Source organism: Beta vulgaris, chromosome 4 (genome assembly GCF_026745355.1).
Source record: "Beta vulgaris subsp. vulgaris cultivar EL10 chromosome 4, EL10.2, whole genome shotgun sequence".
NCBI classification, from domain to species: Eukaryota; Viridiplantae; Streptophyta; class Magnoliopsida; order Caryophyllales; family Amaranthaceae; genus Beta; species Beta vulgaris.
The window spans coordinates 51826414-51846343 of NC_079205.1; the positions used below are offsets into that span (position 1 = coordinate 51826414).

The 19930-nt window shown below is 36.0% G+C and overlaps 2 protein-coding genes across 2 annotated transcripts; both read right to left on the bottom strand.

Annotated features, from left to right (window-relative positions):
* Positions 1-4037: 4037 nt before the first annotated feature.
* On the bottom strand, positions 4038-7033 carry LOC104907404 (transcription factor bHLH94). The gene is made up of 3 exons (XM_010696326.4): positions 6213-7033; positions 4977-5429; positions 4038-4308 (listed from the first exon to the last, which is right to left on the bottom strand). The coding sequence occupies exons 1-3, from the start codon at positions 6786-6788 to the stop codon at positions 4213-4215; spliced, it is 1125 nt and encodes a 374-aa protein (XP_010694628.1). The 5' UTR covers positions 6789-7033; the 3' UTR covers positions 4038-4212.
* A 9634-nt stretch (positions 7034-16667) lies between these two features.
* On the bottom strand, positions 16668-18834 carry LOC130591185 (uncharacterized). Its single transcript, XM_057394120.1, has 4 exons — positions 18596-18834; positions 17720-18489; positions 17403-17599; positions 16668-17315 (listed from the first exon to the last, which is right to left on the bottom strand). The coding sequence occupies exons 1-4, from the start codon at positions 18832-18834 to the stop codon at positions 16668-16670; spliced, it is 1854 nt and encodes a 617-aa protein (XP_057250103.1).
* Positions 18835-19930: the final 1096 nt, after the last annotated feature.

Consider the following 19930-nt stretch of genomic DNA (forward strand, 5'->3'; position numbering starts at 1 on the left):
GCAAATAGATGGAAGCATATTCACCTTTGCAACATAGTATGAAATCATCCGCAAAGCACATGTGAGTCAATCTCATGGCTTTGCATTTTGGATGAAAATGAAATGTATTCTGGGCACTCATGATCTTATGCAATACCCTAGATATGTACTCCATACATATGACAAACAATAGAGGAGACATGGGATCCCCTTGTCTCAAGCCCCTAGATGATTTGAAGAATCCCTCCATAGACCCATTTATGATTAATGAAAACATGGGAGTACTCACACACTCCATCACCAATCCCACAAATCTCTCTGAAAACTTTAAATGTATCAACTCAAAATTTCTAGTTGATAGTATCATATGCCTTTTGGATATCAATCTTCAACATACACCCGGCGGCAGCCTGCTTTTTTGCATAATTCTTCACCAAATCTTGCACCACCGTGATATTATGCACAATAAACCTACCATGCACAAACCTCCTTGATTTTCCATAGATCTGGTAGAATTTATCTCAACCTCCCACAAATATACCTTTGTAACACATATGGGTCTAAACTCTTTCACACTCTTTGTGCATTGGACCTCAAGAATCAGTGTGATTGTTGTTGTATTCAGCTCCTTCAACATTCTACCACTATGTAATATGTCCAATACTGCATCTACCACATCACTTCCAACTACCTCCCATGCATCTCTATAAAAATAAGCTCCAAAGCCATCTGGTCCAGGTGATTTAGAGTCAGGAATAACCATTAAAGCATGTCTCACTTCTTCTGCAGTATAGGGTGCTTCAAGTATTATCTGTGTTCATCTATTACCACTGTCCACACTCTATTACCTGTGTCAAAACAGCTTTCCTAGGCTCTTTTATGCGTAGAGGTTTTGTATAGTAGTTCAAAAAGGCATCTGCTACCTCTTTTCAACTATCCACCCAATTACCATGTTCATCACATATGTTATAAACATGATTTTTAAGCCTTCTAGCTTTTATGCTTTGATGAAAAATAGTTGTATTTTCATCACCATGCTTTAACCATTCCAATTTTGCCTTTTGCTTCAAGAAATCAACATAAGCTTGATGCTTCTAAGTATATTCCTTGACAGCTAATAGCTCTATATTTGCATATTGCTTACTACCAAGATGCTGGTACATTAGCTTCTGGGCTGCTAACATACCATGATATGATGCTGCTTCCACCACATGCAGTTCAGAGAAACCCTGTTTATTCAGAATTTTTGACTCAACCTTGACAACTTTCAATTTCTTCATTACCACAAACATACTAGTCTGTACTATGCTAGAGTTTCATGCCCTCTGTACAACTTCTATGTATTGTGGTGCCCTTTTCCACATAGTGTAATATCTATATGGTTTCAAGCCATTATTGTCTCTTGGGTAGACTGTGAGTAGAGCAGGTGAGTGATCAAACTCACCTTCATCTTGAAAGCAAACTTCAGCGGAATAGTATACATCTAACCATCTAGGTTTAGTCATAACTCTATCCAGCTTAGAATACACCTAATGTCTTCCTTCTTGTGGGGAATTTGAAGTACATGTGTGGGGAATTTGTTCACTTGGAATTTAATGTTTTTCTACTAGTGGTTGCCAATTGGTTTGTAGGGGTCCCAAGGATGTTTGTCAGCTTTAGCTGGCACCCAGTTGAAGTTGTTCCAGAATATTCGATTATCGGTTATGAGAAGGTGTGAGCAGTTGGACAAGTAATGATGGTTTGTAATTGCCTTTATTTCCCACAATAGTTAAAAATGACATCAATTAGGGGAAATTGTTGGGCCTTAAAAATATCATATTGGTAGAGAAGGTAGGAAGTGTCAGTTAGCAAGAATAATGGAATTCGTATTAATGATCGATTACAAACGTTGGAGGAAAAAGGGTAAGATCTCCTATTTTTAAGGAGTGTGGCAACGGTTACAAAGGATATCCTAGGGCATCTATATATAGATGATGTAATTAACTTAATTCCCTCTCTTCCTTTCTAACTTTTACACTCTCACAGTACATTCTAGCTAATATTTCCTCTAACCCACTCCATTGTCATTCTGCAAAGCTTGAAAGCTAATTGTATTCATGCACTTGTATTGACGGCGACATTGCTTTAGTGGATTGTGATCAAGAGTGTCACCAGCGGTTTCTCCCATTCCTTGGGTTTTTCGCGTCAACAATTGTTTGTCTCTCTATTCTCTTATTTACATTCTTATTATTCAATATTTATTTCACATTAAATTAGCATATTATTCTTGTTATTAGTTCTCCAATACCTTTTGCATACTTGGTACAAAAATCGGCATAAACAGTGTACATACATGTAAATCTGATTGAGATTCATAAATAAAAATTGCCTCATTTTTTGTTCTTGACATTGACAATAAACAAATTAAACACTTGTAGAAGAGTTTCTTGACAACAACTAAAAGCCTATTGTCTTCTAAGTTGTATATCGATCATGCGTTTTAATATTAAATCTTATTATTCCTAGTGGGTAGAGAAATAACTTATTGGCCAATTGTATCCAATAAGTGCTCAGAAGAATTATCAACTCACTCATTTAACATCAATTTTCTCCTAGTTTCTAGCACAACTAAGGTGAGAGCTTATGTACACACTTTGGAGACTAGCTAGCAATCTTAAGGGTTGAGGGTTGTAATTTACACACATATCCAGTGCAAATTTGAATCCGCATTGTTCATAAACTTTTGGGTATTCTTTTTCATCTTTTACCACGCAAAAATTTCCACAAGCACAAAGTTCATTTGATAGGCCCAAAAATTCTTTCACAAAATAATTCATCTTTTTTTTGTTATTGGTTTTGTATCAAAAAGTATAAGGTTTTGTCACCTGGCCTCTTCTACTATCTCTTCATTAGGCAAGATTCTTGTGGCCAAAGCCTTTATTAGTTTAGGAGACACTGATCTAGTTCGAAATTGATGTTTATATTGATCGATCATAGAAGAAAAATTCGAATTTGTTCCAATTCAGCTTTAATCCTATTAATGTAAAAGTTTCTCTCAGATACAAGGATATGGTTCAGTTTTAGAGCCTATAATATTAGTTGTTGAACAAGCAATCAAAAAAATTATGGAGCATCTTCGTGGTTAGGTATGATTCCCCCAATGATCGTAGTACAAAGTACTTCTTGGCGAACTGAGATTTGATATGATCGGACCCTGATTCCCTAATTCCCATGCGAATTGCGAATTGCGAATTGCGAATTGCGAAATGCGATATGAGAGAAGTAGAATTACGATAGGTTTTGGTTTATTTTTGGGCCATTTTAAGCGGTTGCAAATTCAAAAGTCGAATAAGATAGTGAATTAGGTCATATTCAATTCGTCGTTGATATTCAATGACATAGTAGGTGTCATTTGTTTCCCTTTCTTGATTGTAAGAGATGTTTAATTTTCGCATGTAATTTGCCATATTCTCTAATTATCACGCTCTTGTTTTGTTCTCTCTTTCTCTCCCCCCGGCCCCCACGCACACACATATGGTTGAAACTAACGTAAAATAAGAATTCTTGGAATCCCTTGGGGGTTCTTGATTGGGGCTGAGCTAGCTATAGAGCAAAGTCGTATCTCTTATCGAAAAAAAAGAAGTCGTATCTCTTCGATTAACAAGATCCAAAAGCTTTATTAACCCCAACGGGTGTAAATTCATAATAGGCATATATAAATTATTGTACATCAAAGGTTTTGGTTTCCTAGGAAGGAATGTCTTAATGTTTTTTAGCCTAAAGAACTAATTAGCTTGTTTCGGACAGAACGAAGGGGACGAGCTTTGGGAGAAGCAATATGTTATTGATCTACCTTATTGGGAATAACGATAGCATCTTTGAGTACTCAAAGTTTATATTCGAAGCAAGTTTTCAAGAAACTATTCGAGTTCGATCTAGCACAAGCTGCTCCTCGAACCGTATATATCTTGTTCACTCTTTTGATTTTATTTCCAACAATTAAATGTACATACGTCGGTTTTACTAAATGATAATTGACTAAAGAAAGACGGGCTTTTTTGCTTATAAATGACAAAATATGACCATAAAAGTAGCCACATATTGCAATTTTGGCAATACACATTATACATGATTAATCACAAGAAAATATTAAAATGTTTAGACTGGATGGAGGAGAGACAAAGATCAATAAACAGCCAGCTATAAGAGTACTTGCTTCCATAAAGTATCACTTAACGACTAATTAATCAACACCTAGATAGAATTAGTCTCCTCTTGAATCCTACCTAGCAATAGGTACACTGCTCTTGCAATATCATCCACTGAACTTAGCTTGCTTCCATCTTCTACCTGCAATCATATAAAATCAACTTTATTAGAACAACTTGTCTTCCAAAGAAATGGAGGAATATTTTATTATAAATTCAAGAAACCATGGCACGTCACTTAAGTTCATATCATAAATAAATGCACAGATTTGATTACATGTTTAACAACATAATGATATTCAAGTAGAGACTCCAAAACCTAACTGATACAACATCTGTAAATCATAAATCTTATCTTAAATAGAATGTCGATTATATGTAACACACAATCACTTGAGTACTTGAGATGACATGAAAAACTTTCGCATAGTTGATACTATGGATGAATTATAAGAATGCCATAAATATTAGGCTGCCACTATTAATTAAACAAAAATGGATAAATGTTATAAATATAAATACAAAGTTATTAGTCTATGAAAAAAGTATAAACAAAAAAAAAGAACTAAAAAGTTTCAAAGTTATACAAAAATACTTAAGTCGTAGAATTGGTGGTCTCTCTGTATTAGATCGGTGTACGGTAGTTGTATGCATCTTTTTACACTACAAGACTAACATGACTACAAACCTTTATGTAATGTCAATTATAAAAACAAACCTCTATGTAATGTCTACCATCCAAATTAGTTATGAGACTTATGAGAAAATGAAATGTAGCTATGAAATAAGATAGTCATAAAGCTCACAAACCTTGAGACTAAATGAGTAAAGGACCACCCCATCATCAGCAGTAGTAACATTAAGATGAAGGATGGACAGCCTTGAGCTATGCAACCCAGAAACGAGCTTAGATAGCTGCTTAGGCGGTCGCCTCAATCGGATCTTAAGGTGTGCGTGGCTCTCCACCATTGTCACCTCTACATCCGCACCCAACCAACCACCTTGAACACCACCAGCATTAGCAAGCTGTTGTTGCTGACTTATTGAGCTGCCAGAACTCGTGTGATCTTCATTGTTATTATCACCAATACTAGAGAATTGTGGGAAGGTAAAGAATTCTCTAAAGGGCAAAGATGAGCTTGAACTACTACCATCTGTATTAACATTCTCTTTCATTTGCTTCTTAGCACTCAGGCTTTGTAGGTTATGCTCCAGCTCCTTCACAAAATTGATTGCTGCTCCTACTATTGAAGCTTGGTCCCCCTTTATTATGTTGATGAAAAAGAAAAAAAAGTATAGTTAGCTTTTTTACCTTTTTACTGGATTACACAAAGTTTGCCTTCCACAAAAATACTGTAATTTTGTGCAAATTTATTCATAAAAGAAGGGAATATATCTCATTGCATTATATACAGACTCAACTATGCAACTCTCCATATATTCCCCCCTCATAAATTGCAGATAAATTGTCCAAAAGCACATAGAAGTGGTGGGTTTCTCACTTTATTGATCATCTCATAGAATTGTCATAACAACTTTGATTTGCTATCTTGTAAACTATATATGGAAAAATAAAATCAAAAGTACTTTTTCTAGTCACAAAGGCAAGACTATGTACATATCTATGAAATATATTACTCTTCATATACTTTGTAGCTAGTCTATATATAGTTGTTATAATTTGGATTCTTTAATGTACGTCTAGGAGGGTAGGAGGTGGTCGGAGAGGAGTGCTATAATTTCGCACATTTAGTCTTTATTAACTCATTGTTCATAGATATAGAGGCTTTCAAATACGAAAAACTAACCCTTAATAAACAAATGTGCAACAAAATAGCCTTAGATACGTACACGTGATTGTAGTTGTACCCGCCAATATGATAGACATGTTGAAAGAGCTACACAAATAATCTGATATATCAATCACCCTTTACTTTTCAAGTGGGATGAAGAGCTATAGAAGGCCATTGTGCAATTAATTGATCTCATATTATTAAGTAATGAGAAGAAAAGATTAAGAGCCAAAAAATAGGATATAGAAAGTACCCTTTGAACATAAGATTCAGGCATCAAAGATCTAAGCTCATTCAAGTATTCATTCATTTGCTTCCTACGATTCCTTTCAACAGCAATGTGAGTCATCCTTTGATTCTCTATCTCCTCTTTGTTCTTCTTAGCTCTTGCACGTCGTCGTTGCTTCGGCCTCACCACCATCTCCGTGGGAACACCATCACTTTCGTTTGCCGCCTTCGGCTGGTGGTTCGCCGATGAGCTTATTAGGCCCCAACAATCATGATCATAATTATTCAAGGATGGTAAATCATTAACTGTACAAAGAGGAGAAGGAGAAATAATACTTTCATGGTTAATTCCATGATGATAATAATAAGAATGCCAATCAAGTTCAACTAATTGGCTATCTAGAAAGTAATTAGTAGGGTCAAAATCATTTATGGTGGAGTAGGAGTTTTCATGATTATTATGATCTTGGAGTTTAAGGTAAGGAAAAAAATTATCATTACTATCAGACCAAGATTCTAATAATAAAGGGTAAAGATCTTTATTAGTGCCATTATTATGGCCAAAAAGGTCTTGCTGATATACGGCTGCTTCTAGCGCCATCGATTTAAATTTGGACCGCCCCACTCACCTTAATTCTCTCTCTTTCTCTGTGGCCAGCAAATGAAAGTGGCTTGGTTATCTAGACTAAATCAACTTAACTTTGTGCTTTCTTTACAAACAATTTGGGGGTTTTATAGGGCCCTAAATGTTGTACAGCATATACTGCACGTGAAGTTCTTTTGTTGATGGTCTTGTTCTCTTTTCAGTTTTTTCTAATAAAGGCTAAACAAGACTTCATTAGGGTTCCATATTACGAGAGTATATACAATAGGTGATGATTATGTGTGTAAGTTTATGTTTTTTGTTTTATAGGCCGCTAAATAATCTACAGCAAGCATACATTGCACTTTGTTTAATTTGATACATATATTTTGAAATTAATTTTATATTTCATTTTCATTACTGTTCCTTTGTTGAATTTAATCTAATTCTGTCTCTTAATGGTGAAATATAAACGTATTATTTTCTAAAGATATTTTACATTATCCTCTAAAGAGATAGTTTTAATTAGTTGACGAGGGCCTTTAATTTATGTTGTTATTTTGAAAATATCTTTATTAGTTTGTTTAGATTGATTTTCAAACTACCGGTCTATAGATAATCAGATATAGACTTGGTAATTCAATGTCTATTACCATTAAATTAACTAGTCTTTTGGTTTCATCTACTTACTTTGAAGAGTGCGTCTTTGGTGTATACTAACATGTTACATCATAACTTATTAATAAGTAACATGCGTAATGACATACACTTAAAAAAAAATGACATGTACTATACAAATAATAACATAAATCTCATGTTATTTTTGTCATTTATTTCATGTCATTTGAGCTTTTAAAAAAAAATAGTTTGTAGGTTGTTACACCATAATTTTATAGTGTAACAGTTAATTTAAGAATTTGTGTAATTCAAAAAGTATAATTTTTGTAATCCGTGTACTTTGATTAGACTGATTGATCAGAGAAGTGGTGGAAGGAGAAAATGAAGATGAATTGTAGACATACTTAGTGAGGAAACCATGTCCTAAATTAAGAAAAAACCATTAACGTCCGTGCTATATCTTCTTTCAAATTAAGCAATAGTAAATTTCCCTAGGCAATAGTGAATATCTAAAACAAACTGTTAGATTTAACAAGAGAACGAATCAACTGCTACAGTAAACAATAGAGCAAATATTGCAACTTGCAAGTACACAGTACCTACTCTTTTCACAATTCACACAGATTAACTGAGCACTTCAGCTTTTTGTTGGAGATTCCATATAAAAACAAAAAGAAATTAAACTACGCAACGTTAAAGACAAATGGGAATGTAAAGTAAATTGCTCGAATTAACTAAGAACCAAATATATATTTAAGAGTTGTTATAGCTCTTTTCAGTTCCAATACACTAGGAATAATGTACATAATTAAGTTGGGTTTAAGAAACACTTGTTTTAGGAAAGGAGAGTGAATAAAAATAATAGTGTTGTGTATATATATTATACATATTATATAATAAAATCTTCCAATTTGGACAGTTTATACTAGAAAGCGCCCACAGATTGGTCAAAGGTGGTGAGAAATGGTGCAAAAGTAAAGTAGCCAAAAATGTGGGGACTGCTTGCCCAGCAAAAGATTACCCTAGGTGATTTTGATAGGAAAGAGACCATTTCATTGATATCGTTGAAGAATGATTGTAGGATTATTTGATTCCTTTCATGTATGGGGCCTCTAAAGATACTACTAATCAAACATTATATCGTTTAGTTATCTGTAGAATTTAATCTTCAATATTTTCTACCATATGCATAATGCATGCATATACACATCTATGTCATATAATAAAAGTGAAGGGGAAGGAAGATGGCGTCCTATTTGTAGAACTTCAGATGCTTAATGCACAAGAAGAGTATCATATACCCAAACATCAAACCCAAGAACAAATTGCAAATTAAAAACTAACATGAATCAAATAATATTTAACATTAAATACATTTGATGCGTGAATTCTCAAAGGTACAAACTTCCAAGTGAAATCTTATGAGAACGTCAAGAGTCGTTCCTCTAGTGTTGGTCCATGAACAACGGTTAGATTACCACGTATACTAGTATGGAAGAGGAAACTTTTCACTCCTTACTTTGTATGGTGTTAGGCCAAATGGGAGGAAGAAGAAGAGAATAAGTCTTTACCAAAAATCTGAATTTTTTGCAAAAAGATGATGATGATTTTATTCATTTGTAACCTCTACATTAAAATATAGAGTTGTTACAACGGTGGTTTCATATATCTTAATTGGCCACATAATGTCATAGAGTATAAGGTTTCATTAGGCACAAAAAGCCACCCATTATGAATCATTTAACAACAAGAGTTACAACTCTTCTTCTACCATCTACATGACCATCAAAGCATTTCCAAATGGATTTGGGTAATTAGCTAACCTTTGTTATAATGCGTGACCTCATAGGACCCAATCAATATTAGTAGTCGGCCCAATATCATTAGTCCAACAAACCGTAATTTAGCTTCGAGCAAAACGTTGTGGTCACCTAATATCATTGAATATATATTATCTCTATAAACTTTTCCAAGTATACTTAGATTATTACTCTTGATCGAAGACAAAAATCCTTCAATCTCCCACTTGTTTGAGAACAAGTGTGTAATCCTCAAACTCCTTAAGTGACTTAATGTCCAACTTGATAATATGGTAACATCCAAGGTTAATCGTATCAAGGTTCAAGTCGATTCTCGAAATCCGAGTTTGAACTGTCGAAACAAATGATTAACTCTTTAATTCATTTGAGCACGTCCATGTAATTTTTAGTTTTTGCTCTTCAAGAGGCCAAGATATCAATCCTAACTGTTAGGAGGATTATCCAGTCTTGTATAACCAAAACTCCCACTCAATTCGAAGCAGTTGCGATGACTTCCTTTGTAACCTCCTTTTACGACACGATGTTTTGTAGTCTCAAAAACATACTAATCCTTAAGTAAGATTAATGTCATACTTATGTCAAAGGAATCCACTAAATATATTAATAAGATTCTCATAATCCTTTTAGAGAACTCCCACTAGGTCTACCCAATGTGCTTCAACTATACACGCCTATGTAAAATGACTAGACATCTTTATGTCCGCATATCCCATGAAACTGAAATCAACTTGCAATCTAGTCCATGATACCGAATCATTTAAGTTCAACTTTAATGAATTGAACTAGGGACCAAGGTATATTACAACTCATGTTCCCTAGATAGTGGTTCATTTGTCAAATCACGTATTTGACAATCCTATCAAACGTTATAAAATACTTTTGAGTATTTTATTTAATATTAAACCAAGATTAAATAAGAATATAACCTTTTATTGATAAACATAACCAAACATATCATAAGAGTAGCTAAAACTGTGAACTAACTAAAAGTAAATAGTACACAATCAAAATCACTTTCCTACATGCGTAAGCCCTATAGCCCTAGTATGACTCTCATGCTTAGGCCGAGGCAATGGTTTAGTCAAAGGATCAGCGACATTGCTATCTGTATGAAATTTGCTCACTATCTCCTCATATTTTCCATCACGGAGACACATTTCTTCGAATCTATACAGTTTTATCCTTTTTTTCTTCAACGCACCAGCTATCTTGGCCCGCATACACAATAATAGCGGAAGATGGACCGATCTTCTTTTAGGAAGATGGGTTACAAAAGATCCATCAAAACAATTTTTTCACTCCTGGTTTGCAAGAAATCTGTCTAATCTTTCTTGGACATTATCATCACTTCCTCTATTGTTGGTCAATGTGAAGGGATGGCCCACATAGCCAAGATCCATAAAGTGACAATACTCCACTATACTTGCCTCAGAATTTCGGCTTCACTATAACTAAAATCTTTGCCTCCTTGTTTCTCACTTGACAAAAGCATCAAGTTAAGGTCACTCCCACAAAGCCATGGCACGTGCGTACCGTCATACAAACTCGTAAAAAGATCACAAGTGGGTCATTTGTTCTCCTCTTCGGGAGGTCCATAGATACCAGTAAAATGCCAGCCTCTTTGATTAAACTATCAACCCTAGAGTCAATATGGTTTAGCGAGAAGCATCTTATGTTTAAATTTGCGGGATTATTCCACACCAGAGCTAACCCCCCCGCATCTCTTTCTTCCATCTCCTTCACAAATTACTGCAAACAAATTATCAAAACTTAATTTTCTCTTCACTCGCTCCATCTCAAAGGACTTTAATCGGGTCTCTGTTAAGAATATAATATGGGGATGTTCAATGATGATTGATGCGCCGTAACAAATTGACTACATATGCATTCCCTAAGCCTCTACAGTTCCAAGAAAATATGTGATTCATAAGTGGTGAAGAGCCCAAGGTCTGGGGCCGCCACTTTTAGTGTCATTACCTCAGTTACACGCTTCTTCATACATTCACCTCCTTCCCCATTCACTCTACCTTGTCCATCTTCCACCTCTTCTCTATCCATTCTCTTATGTACAGTGATTTGCTCCCATGTAACCCACTTTGCATCCTTCTCTTACTACCCGACTCCATTTTTTCTTCTTATACTGCAGTTTGGACACCTCCTCTCTCCCTTGTGAGCTCGTCACATTCTTCTCCTTCTCCCCAACTGTCATCACTCCTTGTACTATATCTTCATCACCACCTGCTCTTTGTTTCATCTGTGTCTCCCTCAGGGTGGGTTGCATTGAAAACCCTCCCTCTTGATTGATAGTTCCGTGCTCTCTTGTCGTCGCATCATTCTGAATTTCTATCAGTTTCGTGCTCTTTTGTCGTCGCACCATTCTGAATTTCTATCAGTTTCGTGCTCTTTTGTCGTCGCATCATTCTGAATTTCTATCTCCTTCAACTTCCCCACTACCTTACCCACCTCCTCTTTCAATTTTAGGATCTCCTCTTGATCACTACCTTTTTTCTTCTCCACCCTTTCCAGTTTTGGTACAAACAGTCTCCTTGCCATTCCTTTAGTATATGCTTCCCCACCTCTATCATAGGCATTGTTCACTTTCCATGGAGAGGTCCTCATGGAAATGTGGAACTTTTTTAGGAGTATGATCACCATGGTTCTCTTCACAGTCCCTATCCCCATGACCAACTCGCCCACAAATACAACAAAATAGAGGAAGTCGCTCATATATCACCGGGATCTTCATATTATCCCCGCCTCTCAATTTTAGGTTAACATGGTCCTTTAGGGCTTTCTTATGTCCAACATAACCCGATCCCTAACAGACCAGTTAATGTCAATTTTCACCAAAGTGCGAATCATACTAGCAAGCATTTGTATGTTCGTATCACAACCCCTGCCCTTGAATGGAAGATTGTAAAATCTCACCCACATAGGGAGTGAGTGAAGTTGTAAATCTGAGGGCTTACCATCATCATGAATATCACTTAGACATAGCGCATGTTTATCGTAGTGCCATGGTTACCCCTCCATGATTCTTGCTTTGTCACGCCAATGGAATAATTGGAATGAAAATAAATTATCGGCAAGCCTCCTCGCTTCCATTCCATGGTTTGGTTGCCATATTTTCTGCATGGTTTCCATAACTGCGTTTGCGTTGACATTTTTCTGCGCCCACACCTTCCCCATAACCACTAACGAGATCTTGCCTTCTTCCTCATTAGTTTCATCGAATTTCCATTCAACTGTATCATCCACCATCTCTCCCCCACTGTTTTGTCCTCATCTTCCATACTAATCAATATTATGAAACGTAATCAACGTGGTTAAATTTGTGGAAAACTGTAATTAGAATCTCAAGAAACCTTGAGATATCCACCTTTGAAGAAGGAAAAACGTAATTTTCCCTAGGAAACACCCTCGCACGAAAACCCTAGAGGGACTCGAGAGCCTATATAGCTCCACTTAGCTTGGTAATCACAATCATACCCATCAAGATATTCACACACACACACACACACACACACACACACAAATCAAGATACAGTTTCAAGAAGACTACCCAGCATTCATAACTTCCACCAAATTAAAAAAATCTTTGTCCTAAAATCCTTGCCTCATTATCTTGTTGACAGTTTCGAGACATATAGTTTGCAAAAATAATATCCTTAATACACATTGATATGAATTATTATTATTATTATTAAAAGATGATATTATAGGTTATTATGTGGACTCAAATCTAACAAGATGCCACATTATGATGTTATTTCCACATAATAGTTGGAAAACAAACGACTAAAGTTAAGAACAATAGTAGAAAACCTTAACGTCAAACTTTTTTTATTGTGTGCAAGATCATGTTCACTTCACCTGAATTTTATCGATGAACCCAAATTTTACCAATCGTCACCACCCTCTCCAACACCTTTGAAACTCTTCCCCGTCCCTCAAAACCTCATTCCCGGCTCCGAAGCCCCTTTCCCTGTCAATTGTGAAAGGAGAACGCGACTATCAATTTCTCTCAACCTCGTTTAAAACCCCAGCAGAATCCTAGTTTTCCCTCCGGTGCGCCGTCCGCGCTTCTCTTTTTCGACGTGCGTTACCACAAGGTTGAACCCCTTCATCTCCTTCCATTTTTCTACCCTTTTGAGGTTGTTGGTTGCTGTTGTTAGATTTCACGTGATTCAAGGGAGCGGCTCAATTGAAGTTCGAATATGAGAATTCAAATCAAAGGTAAGGATTTCCATTTGGAGTTGAGTAATGGTTTCTTAAAAATTGGTGAAATCTATAATAATCGAAAAAGGTGGATTAATTTTCTGGTTAAGTTGATTGATTGCTTTCCGTTGCCCTTAAGGATTGTTCAAACTTGATTAAATTTGAGCACCCTAGACGATTTGGTTGTCCTTGGAATATTTTTGTCCATGCTTTTTTCATGTTGCTTAAGAGGAATTGAGGGTTGTTGTTATTGATGGTGATTGTCATAATGTTTATTTGGATTCTTTATCGATTCTTTGGCACGACATTTCTCCTCTTTGTCATGATAGTGAGCTTAAATTAGAAGTGGATGCTTTGCTCATCTTAGAAAATATGCAAATCGGCTTAGTCATCCTAATTTAGAGAGTGAGGTTCATCGTGTTAAGGAACCTAGTATGTTGAATTGCGTCCCTTTAGAGAACATTGGTGTTATCAAGGAGAAGATGTCGGCAAATCCCGAAAGGTTCGCGGGAAGTGTTGGTTTGAGTGACAATGCAAGTGCTCTATTATTTGCAAATGAGATGTGCATCAAAGGAGGAAGTTCAGTATGTGTTGATGGAGATGAGGGTTCTTCTTGTGCTATAGAAAATGGCACAATATTATATTCAGTTGGGATTGTCAATGAGGTTTCAGTTTTGTCGCCTAATTCAATTTTGAGCAATGTTGTGCCAAAGTCTTCTTTTAGGAGGCTAGCAAAGAAAAATCAATGTCAATTGCTTAATCATCTTGGTGTCAATCGTAACATGGAGAAGAAAAATGGGGTTCAAGTATCAAAGAGGGGGTGTAGTGAAGGGTATCCCAATGGTCAACCGGCCTGGTGTCATTGATTCAAAATCGTCTTAAGGAGTTCATGAGTTCTTTGTTATTTTGTTTGATGTTCTCTTAGTTTTTTGTTTTGCAGTCGTAAGCTTGAGTGTTTCTCGGCTCTTTGATGTAGTTGTTGTATTGTTGCTTGCTCTTTCTAGAGATAATATTGTTGAGGGGATTTGTTGCGTCTGGAACGTTTTGGTTTGGCGTTTTTGTATTTGTCTTTCAAGGTGTTGTAGTCTTCACAATTTAATGTTTGCCTTTACCTCTATTATGAGTTTTAATGAAATGAACTAAATTATATTAAAAAAAAAATATGATAGTAGAACATTGGTCTTCAAAAAGCAATTAGGATTTCAATTAAATGAAGTTATTTACAGAAAATTATGGAGTATTAAAGCTTTCATTGCAGAAGGTAAAGATAAAAATATTAAGCAATAAATAATTATTGATTTTATCGGTTGTTGATGCATGAGTTTGTCTTTCTCTTTTTCAAAATTAATACAATTACAGAAAATATATTTAATATTTATCTATAAATCCTAAAGATTGTATGTATCACAACCCGTTATTTCATGCACTAATATTTTTGCGAAATAGAAATGGATTTCGGTTGTGGTGGTTGAAATGATAAAGGAGCCACCCTACTTTTTGGTTAATCTAAATATTGTGCTTGAAAAAATTTTCAATATCCGATGCATCTATGAATACAAACAAAGAACTGAATTTTGATAGTCTGCTTATACAATGCCTTGAGAGACAGGAATACAACCACCAATTAGGCCTCTTTGGCTGTGTCCTTGCAAACTAGGCTTTACACCATGTATAATATAAGCTACTTCAACTGTCGTTTTTAGCGTGATTTACCACCATTCATGGCTACCTGAGGTTAGTTGTGACATGTTTTGAACTTTTTTTGTTTGCATTTGTATGTCTTCTTCTCCAATTCTCTTTTTTTTTTTTTTTTTTTTTTTTTTTGCAAATTTATGTATTACAGATCTAGGAATTTGCAAATACGAGCTATGGACACAAGATAACAATGACTAGATTCTATATATATAACTATAGCATTTAAATGTTTTTTTTTTGAAATGACTCGTTCCCCGTTTGGTAGTTGGTCATAAATGGTGGTAATAGGAATGAATTTATATGTAAATTTGTGAAAAATATCATTGTCCATTCCCATGGTAATGCTAATTTATCTTAAAGTGTCCACTTTCCTTCTTAAATTTTCATTCTCATCCAATACCACTTTGTAGGTGGTAATGAGTGGTAATGAAAATTGCTTCCCCTTGGAGACAAAAACACAAGTTTAGGGGTGAGATTGCTTGCCAATGGAGAATAAATGCCTCTCCATGGAGATTTTAAGGGTACTTCCCTAACAAAATTACACTTAAAATTCATTCCCATTACCGCAATTTGTTAACGACTACCAAACGGGCCGTAAATAGTATGGAACTCGTAACTTCCCGTTTAGAATTCACTATTCCTATAATTAGGTAGCTTTCATCTCAGCATTTAGAATTATACTCCGTCCGATTTTTGTTAGTTTACCCATATTTTTTTTGATGATGTCCTTTATTAGTGTTCTTTTTTCTTTTGTTTCTATTTTTGGAATGGGACCACTAACTTTTCATCATACATACATTCAACTTTAATATAAAATAATAGTTTATCTTTATTTCTATCGCCCACAACATTATTTCCCCTAAAACTCTATACAAAAGAAAGGGGTAAACTAATAGAGACCGGAGGGAGTAATTAGGTAGCATTTTAAAAACAACTAAGAAATGAATCATTTTCTACAATTTATACCTTCAAATTTACATGTGCCCATAAGCAAGCTTAGACAAACTCTGATAGATCTTTATTATATAAGTCAAGAGGGGAGCAACGGTGTCTCCTTAGTAATTCACTTAATTGCCCCTCCACGACATAAATATCAAATTCCAAATTTCCAATACAACCTCTAGCATTTTTATTTTTTTTTTTGCTAAGCAAGTGAGAATATTATATATTGAACAACAATTTACAACCAAACCTATCAAAGGGAAGGCAAACCAACTAGGTTGGACTCCCTCACCCTTCGAAAGGCACTATTCAATACAATCATTAAAGACTAAGGAACCATTCCCCATCTTTTCTAGTAATTTTTTTAGGTAATACTACCCTTACTCTAGCTTTAACAATACTCATCACTTGCTTGCAAACTGAACTAATACTTGGAGCACATTGCTCCCAAAAGACTTTATTTCTACTCTGCCATATCATATAGACCAAGGCAGCAACACCAGCATGATGAACCTGTTTCTGGAATTTAGTCCTTCTGCTATTCTGAATCCAGATAATTATCTGATGCAAGTCTTCTGTTTGTACTGGGCAATGAAGCCATTCCTTAACATATTTCAGACATGCTAGACTGAATTGGCACGCATTTAAAGAAGTGATGTGAATGATCTTCTTTATAACTACCACATAACAGACATGTATCACTGTTACTTATACCCATCACAACCAATTTTGCAGTTGTCTGTAATTTACCCTGAATAGCCGACCAGGAAATGAACCTATGTTTTGGGAGATTCATCCTATTCCATATGACTCTATCCCAGTAAACTCTCTCTTGTTCACCCATCAGTACTTCATACACATGCTTCACTGAATATTGCCTCATGTTTCTGATCTCAGCTTGTGTGAATGATTGCTTCAATTGCTCCTTCACCTGGCACAATTTCCTCCAATACCAACTAGAGCTTGTATTAGGGGTATACTCCCACCAGTCTCCTCCTTTAAGATATACTGAATGCACCCATTTAAACCACACACTATCTTGCTTAGTAGAAATAGCCCATACATATCTCCCAAGACATGCTATATTCCACTTAAAAATATCCCTGAATCCCAGTCCTCCTGCACTCTTAGGAGTACAAATTTTCTCCCAAGCTACATTGCCAGCCTCAAGAGTGAAGTATTGGCCACTCCAGAGGAATGATCTACAGACTTGTGTGATTATGTGAAGCACCTGCTGTGGCAATATGAACACCTGAGCCCAATATTGATGAATGCTCACCAAAACTGCATTGACTAACTACACTCTAGCAGTGTATGATAAGTTTCTAGAGCTCCACACTTTAATCTTGGCTATCATCTTGTCAACTAGTACATCACATTGATTCACACTTATCCTTTTTGCATAGATTGGCACCCCCAGGTATTTGAAAGATAAGTGTTGATGTGTAAAACCAGAAACATCCACTACTCTTTGTTGCTCTCTCTGGCTCATTCCACATGTATATATTGCAGACTTAGACACATTAGCCTGCAACCCTGTTGTCATAGAAAACAACTTGAAAGCTCTCAGCATTAAGTAAATGGATGCATAATCCCCTCTACAACACATGATCAAATCGTCTGCAAAACACATGTGTGTGAGCTTAGTTTCCTTACATCTGGCATGATAGTGAAACTGTTCAAGTTCTCCCATTTTGGTCAATGTTTGAGACAAATATTCCATACACAGCACAAAGAGCAAGGGGGAGATATGATCCCCTTGTCTCAATCCCCTAGATGAACTGAAATATCCCTTCATCACTCCATCAATCGTCAAAGAGAACTTGGGAGTTGTAACACATTCCATCACCAGCTGCCTAAACTGTGAAGGAAAACTTAGAGCTTCGAGCATCTCTCCAAGGAACTTCCAATTAACAGTATCATAGGCTTTCTGCAAATCAATCTTTAACAAGCACCCTGGCTGTGTTTGTTTCCTACCATAGTGTTTGGTTAGGTCTTGTATCACCATGATATTATGAATAATATTCCTACCATGTACAAAACCTCCTTGGTTTTCCATAATCAGGTCATGGAGCACTAATCTAAGCCTATTACACAAGACTTTAGTTATGCATTTATAGAGGGTATTACAACATGAAATAGGCCTATATTCTGTAACATTCTTAGGACATGAATTCTTAGGAATTAAAGTGATTACTGTTGTGTTTACCTCCTTCAAAATTCTACCACTTTGAAGAGAGTCCAGAACAGCTGCAACAATATCCTCTCCTATGACTTCCCAAGTATCTCTGTAGAAGTAAGTCCTATAGCCATCTGTGCCTGGAGCTTTGGAACCTGGAATAGAAAAGAAGGCCTTCTTGTTCTCAGCCTTAGTGTATGGTGCATTTAATATTACTCTGTGTTCTTCTGTATTAACAGGACCCCCCCTGCACCAGTTGTTGTATCACTGGTATTCTGTTAGCAATATTATCACCAAGTAACTTCTGGTAATAAGATACAAATGCTTGTGAAACAATTTCAGGAGTGTCACACCATATCCCATTTTCATCATATATACTATAGATCATGTTCTGAAGTTTCCTGGATCTAATACTCTGGTGAAACAAGGATGTATTCTCATCCCCATCCTTGATCCACTTAATCTTAGCTTTTTGTGAAAGAAACTCCACATAATCTTGATGAGTGATCTTATACTTTTGAGAAGCCTCCAATTCCTCTGCTATATTTCCCGGATTACTCGGATTTTCATGAAGCTTCTGTTGAGCTTCCATCATGTATTGATAAGCTTTCACATCAACAGCCTGGATATCTGAATACCCTTAGCTTCCTTATTCAGCCTCTTCAAGTCAACTTTAATACTCTTCAATTTCTTCTGGATTTGGAACATCTTGGTTCCTTGAACCTCTACCCTCCAATGCCTTCTAATTATCTCTAAGAATTTAGAAGAAGATCTCTACATGGTGAAATACTTGAAAGGTTTTTTCCTCCCATGAAGGCCAGGATGTATTGTTAGAATCACAGGAGTGTGATCAAATTCATTGTGAAAGGAAGCCTCTGCAGTAGAGTATATCTAACCATGACTGATTTGCAACCATTCTGTCAATCTTGGAAAAGACTCTATGTATCCCTTCTTGTTTGTTGTTCCAATTGTAGAAGTTACCAGAGGATTTAATGTCCGGTAACCCACAATGTGTCATACAAGCTCCGAGATCTACCATTTCAGTCTCTGTAACTGGTGCTCCAATTCTTTCCTCAACAGACATGACACAATTAAAGTCACCACAGATTAGCCATGGTTCAGATATCTTGATCCTTCTCAACTCCTCCCATAATTCCATTCTCTTCCCTCTATCATTGAAGGCATATATGAATGTGACATAGAAACCTCTATCTCCATTAACAGGTTTCAGGAAGCAATGAATGAATTGCTCTGAACATTGACAAATGTTCAAGTGAAAGCTTGTAAGCTTCCAAGCTATCAGAATCCTTCCCCTATCAATCATAGTTGTGTTAGATGTGAAAAACCATCCCTGAAACATTCTCTGATATAATCTTCCAAGGTTATGAGCCTTAACCTTGGATTCCAAGAGGCGAACAACACCAGCAACACTTGAGTGAATATATTTCTTTACTTCCAATTGCTTTCTAGTGCTATTAATGTCTCTCACATTCCAACACAAGAGCATATCCATTCAACTTGGGAGGATCTCCCCCTCCCTTTTCTTGTGCCTCCTGCTCCCCAGTTCTACCCAGTTTACCATCTTCCTTAATAAGAGCCTGAAAAGGATTCTGAGTAGACATAGGAGTTCTTGTTGAACTCCTCACTTTAATAGGTTTCAGTGCTTTCTGAAAGCCTTCTGGATCTAT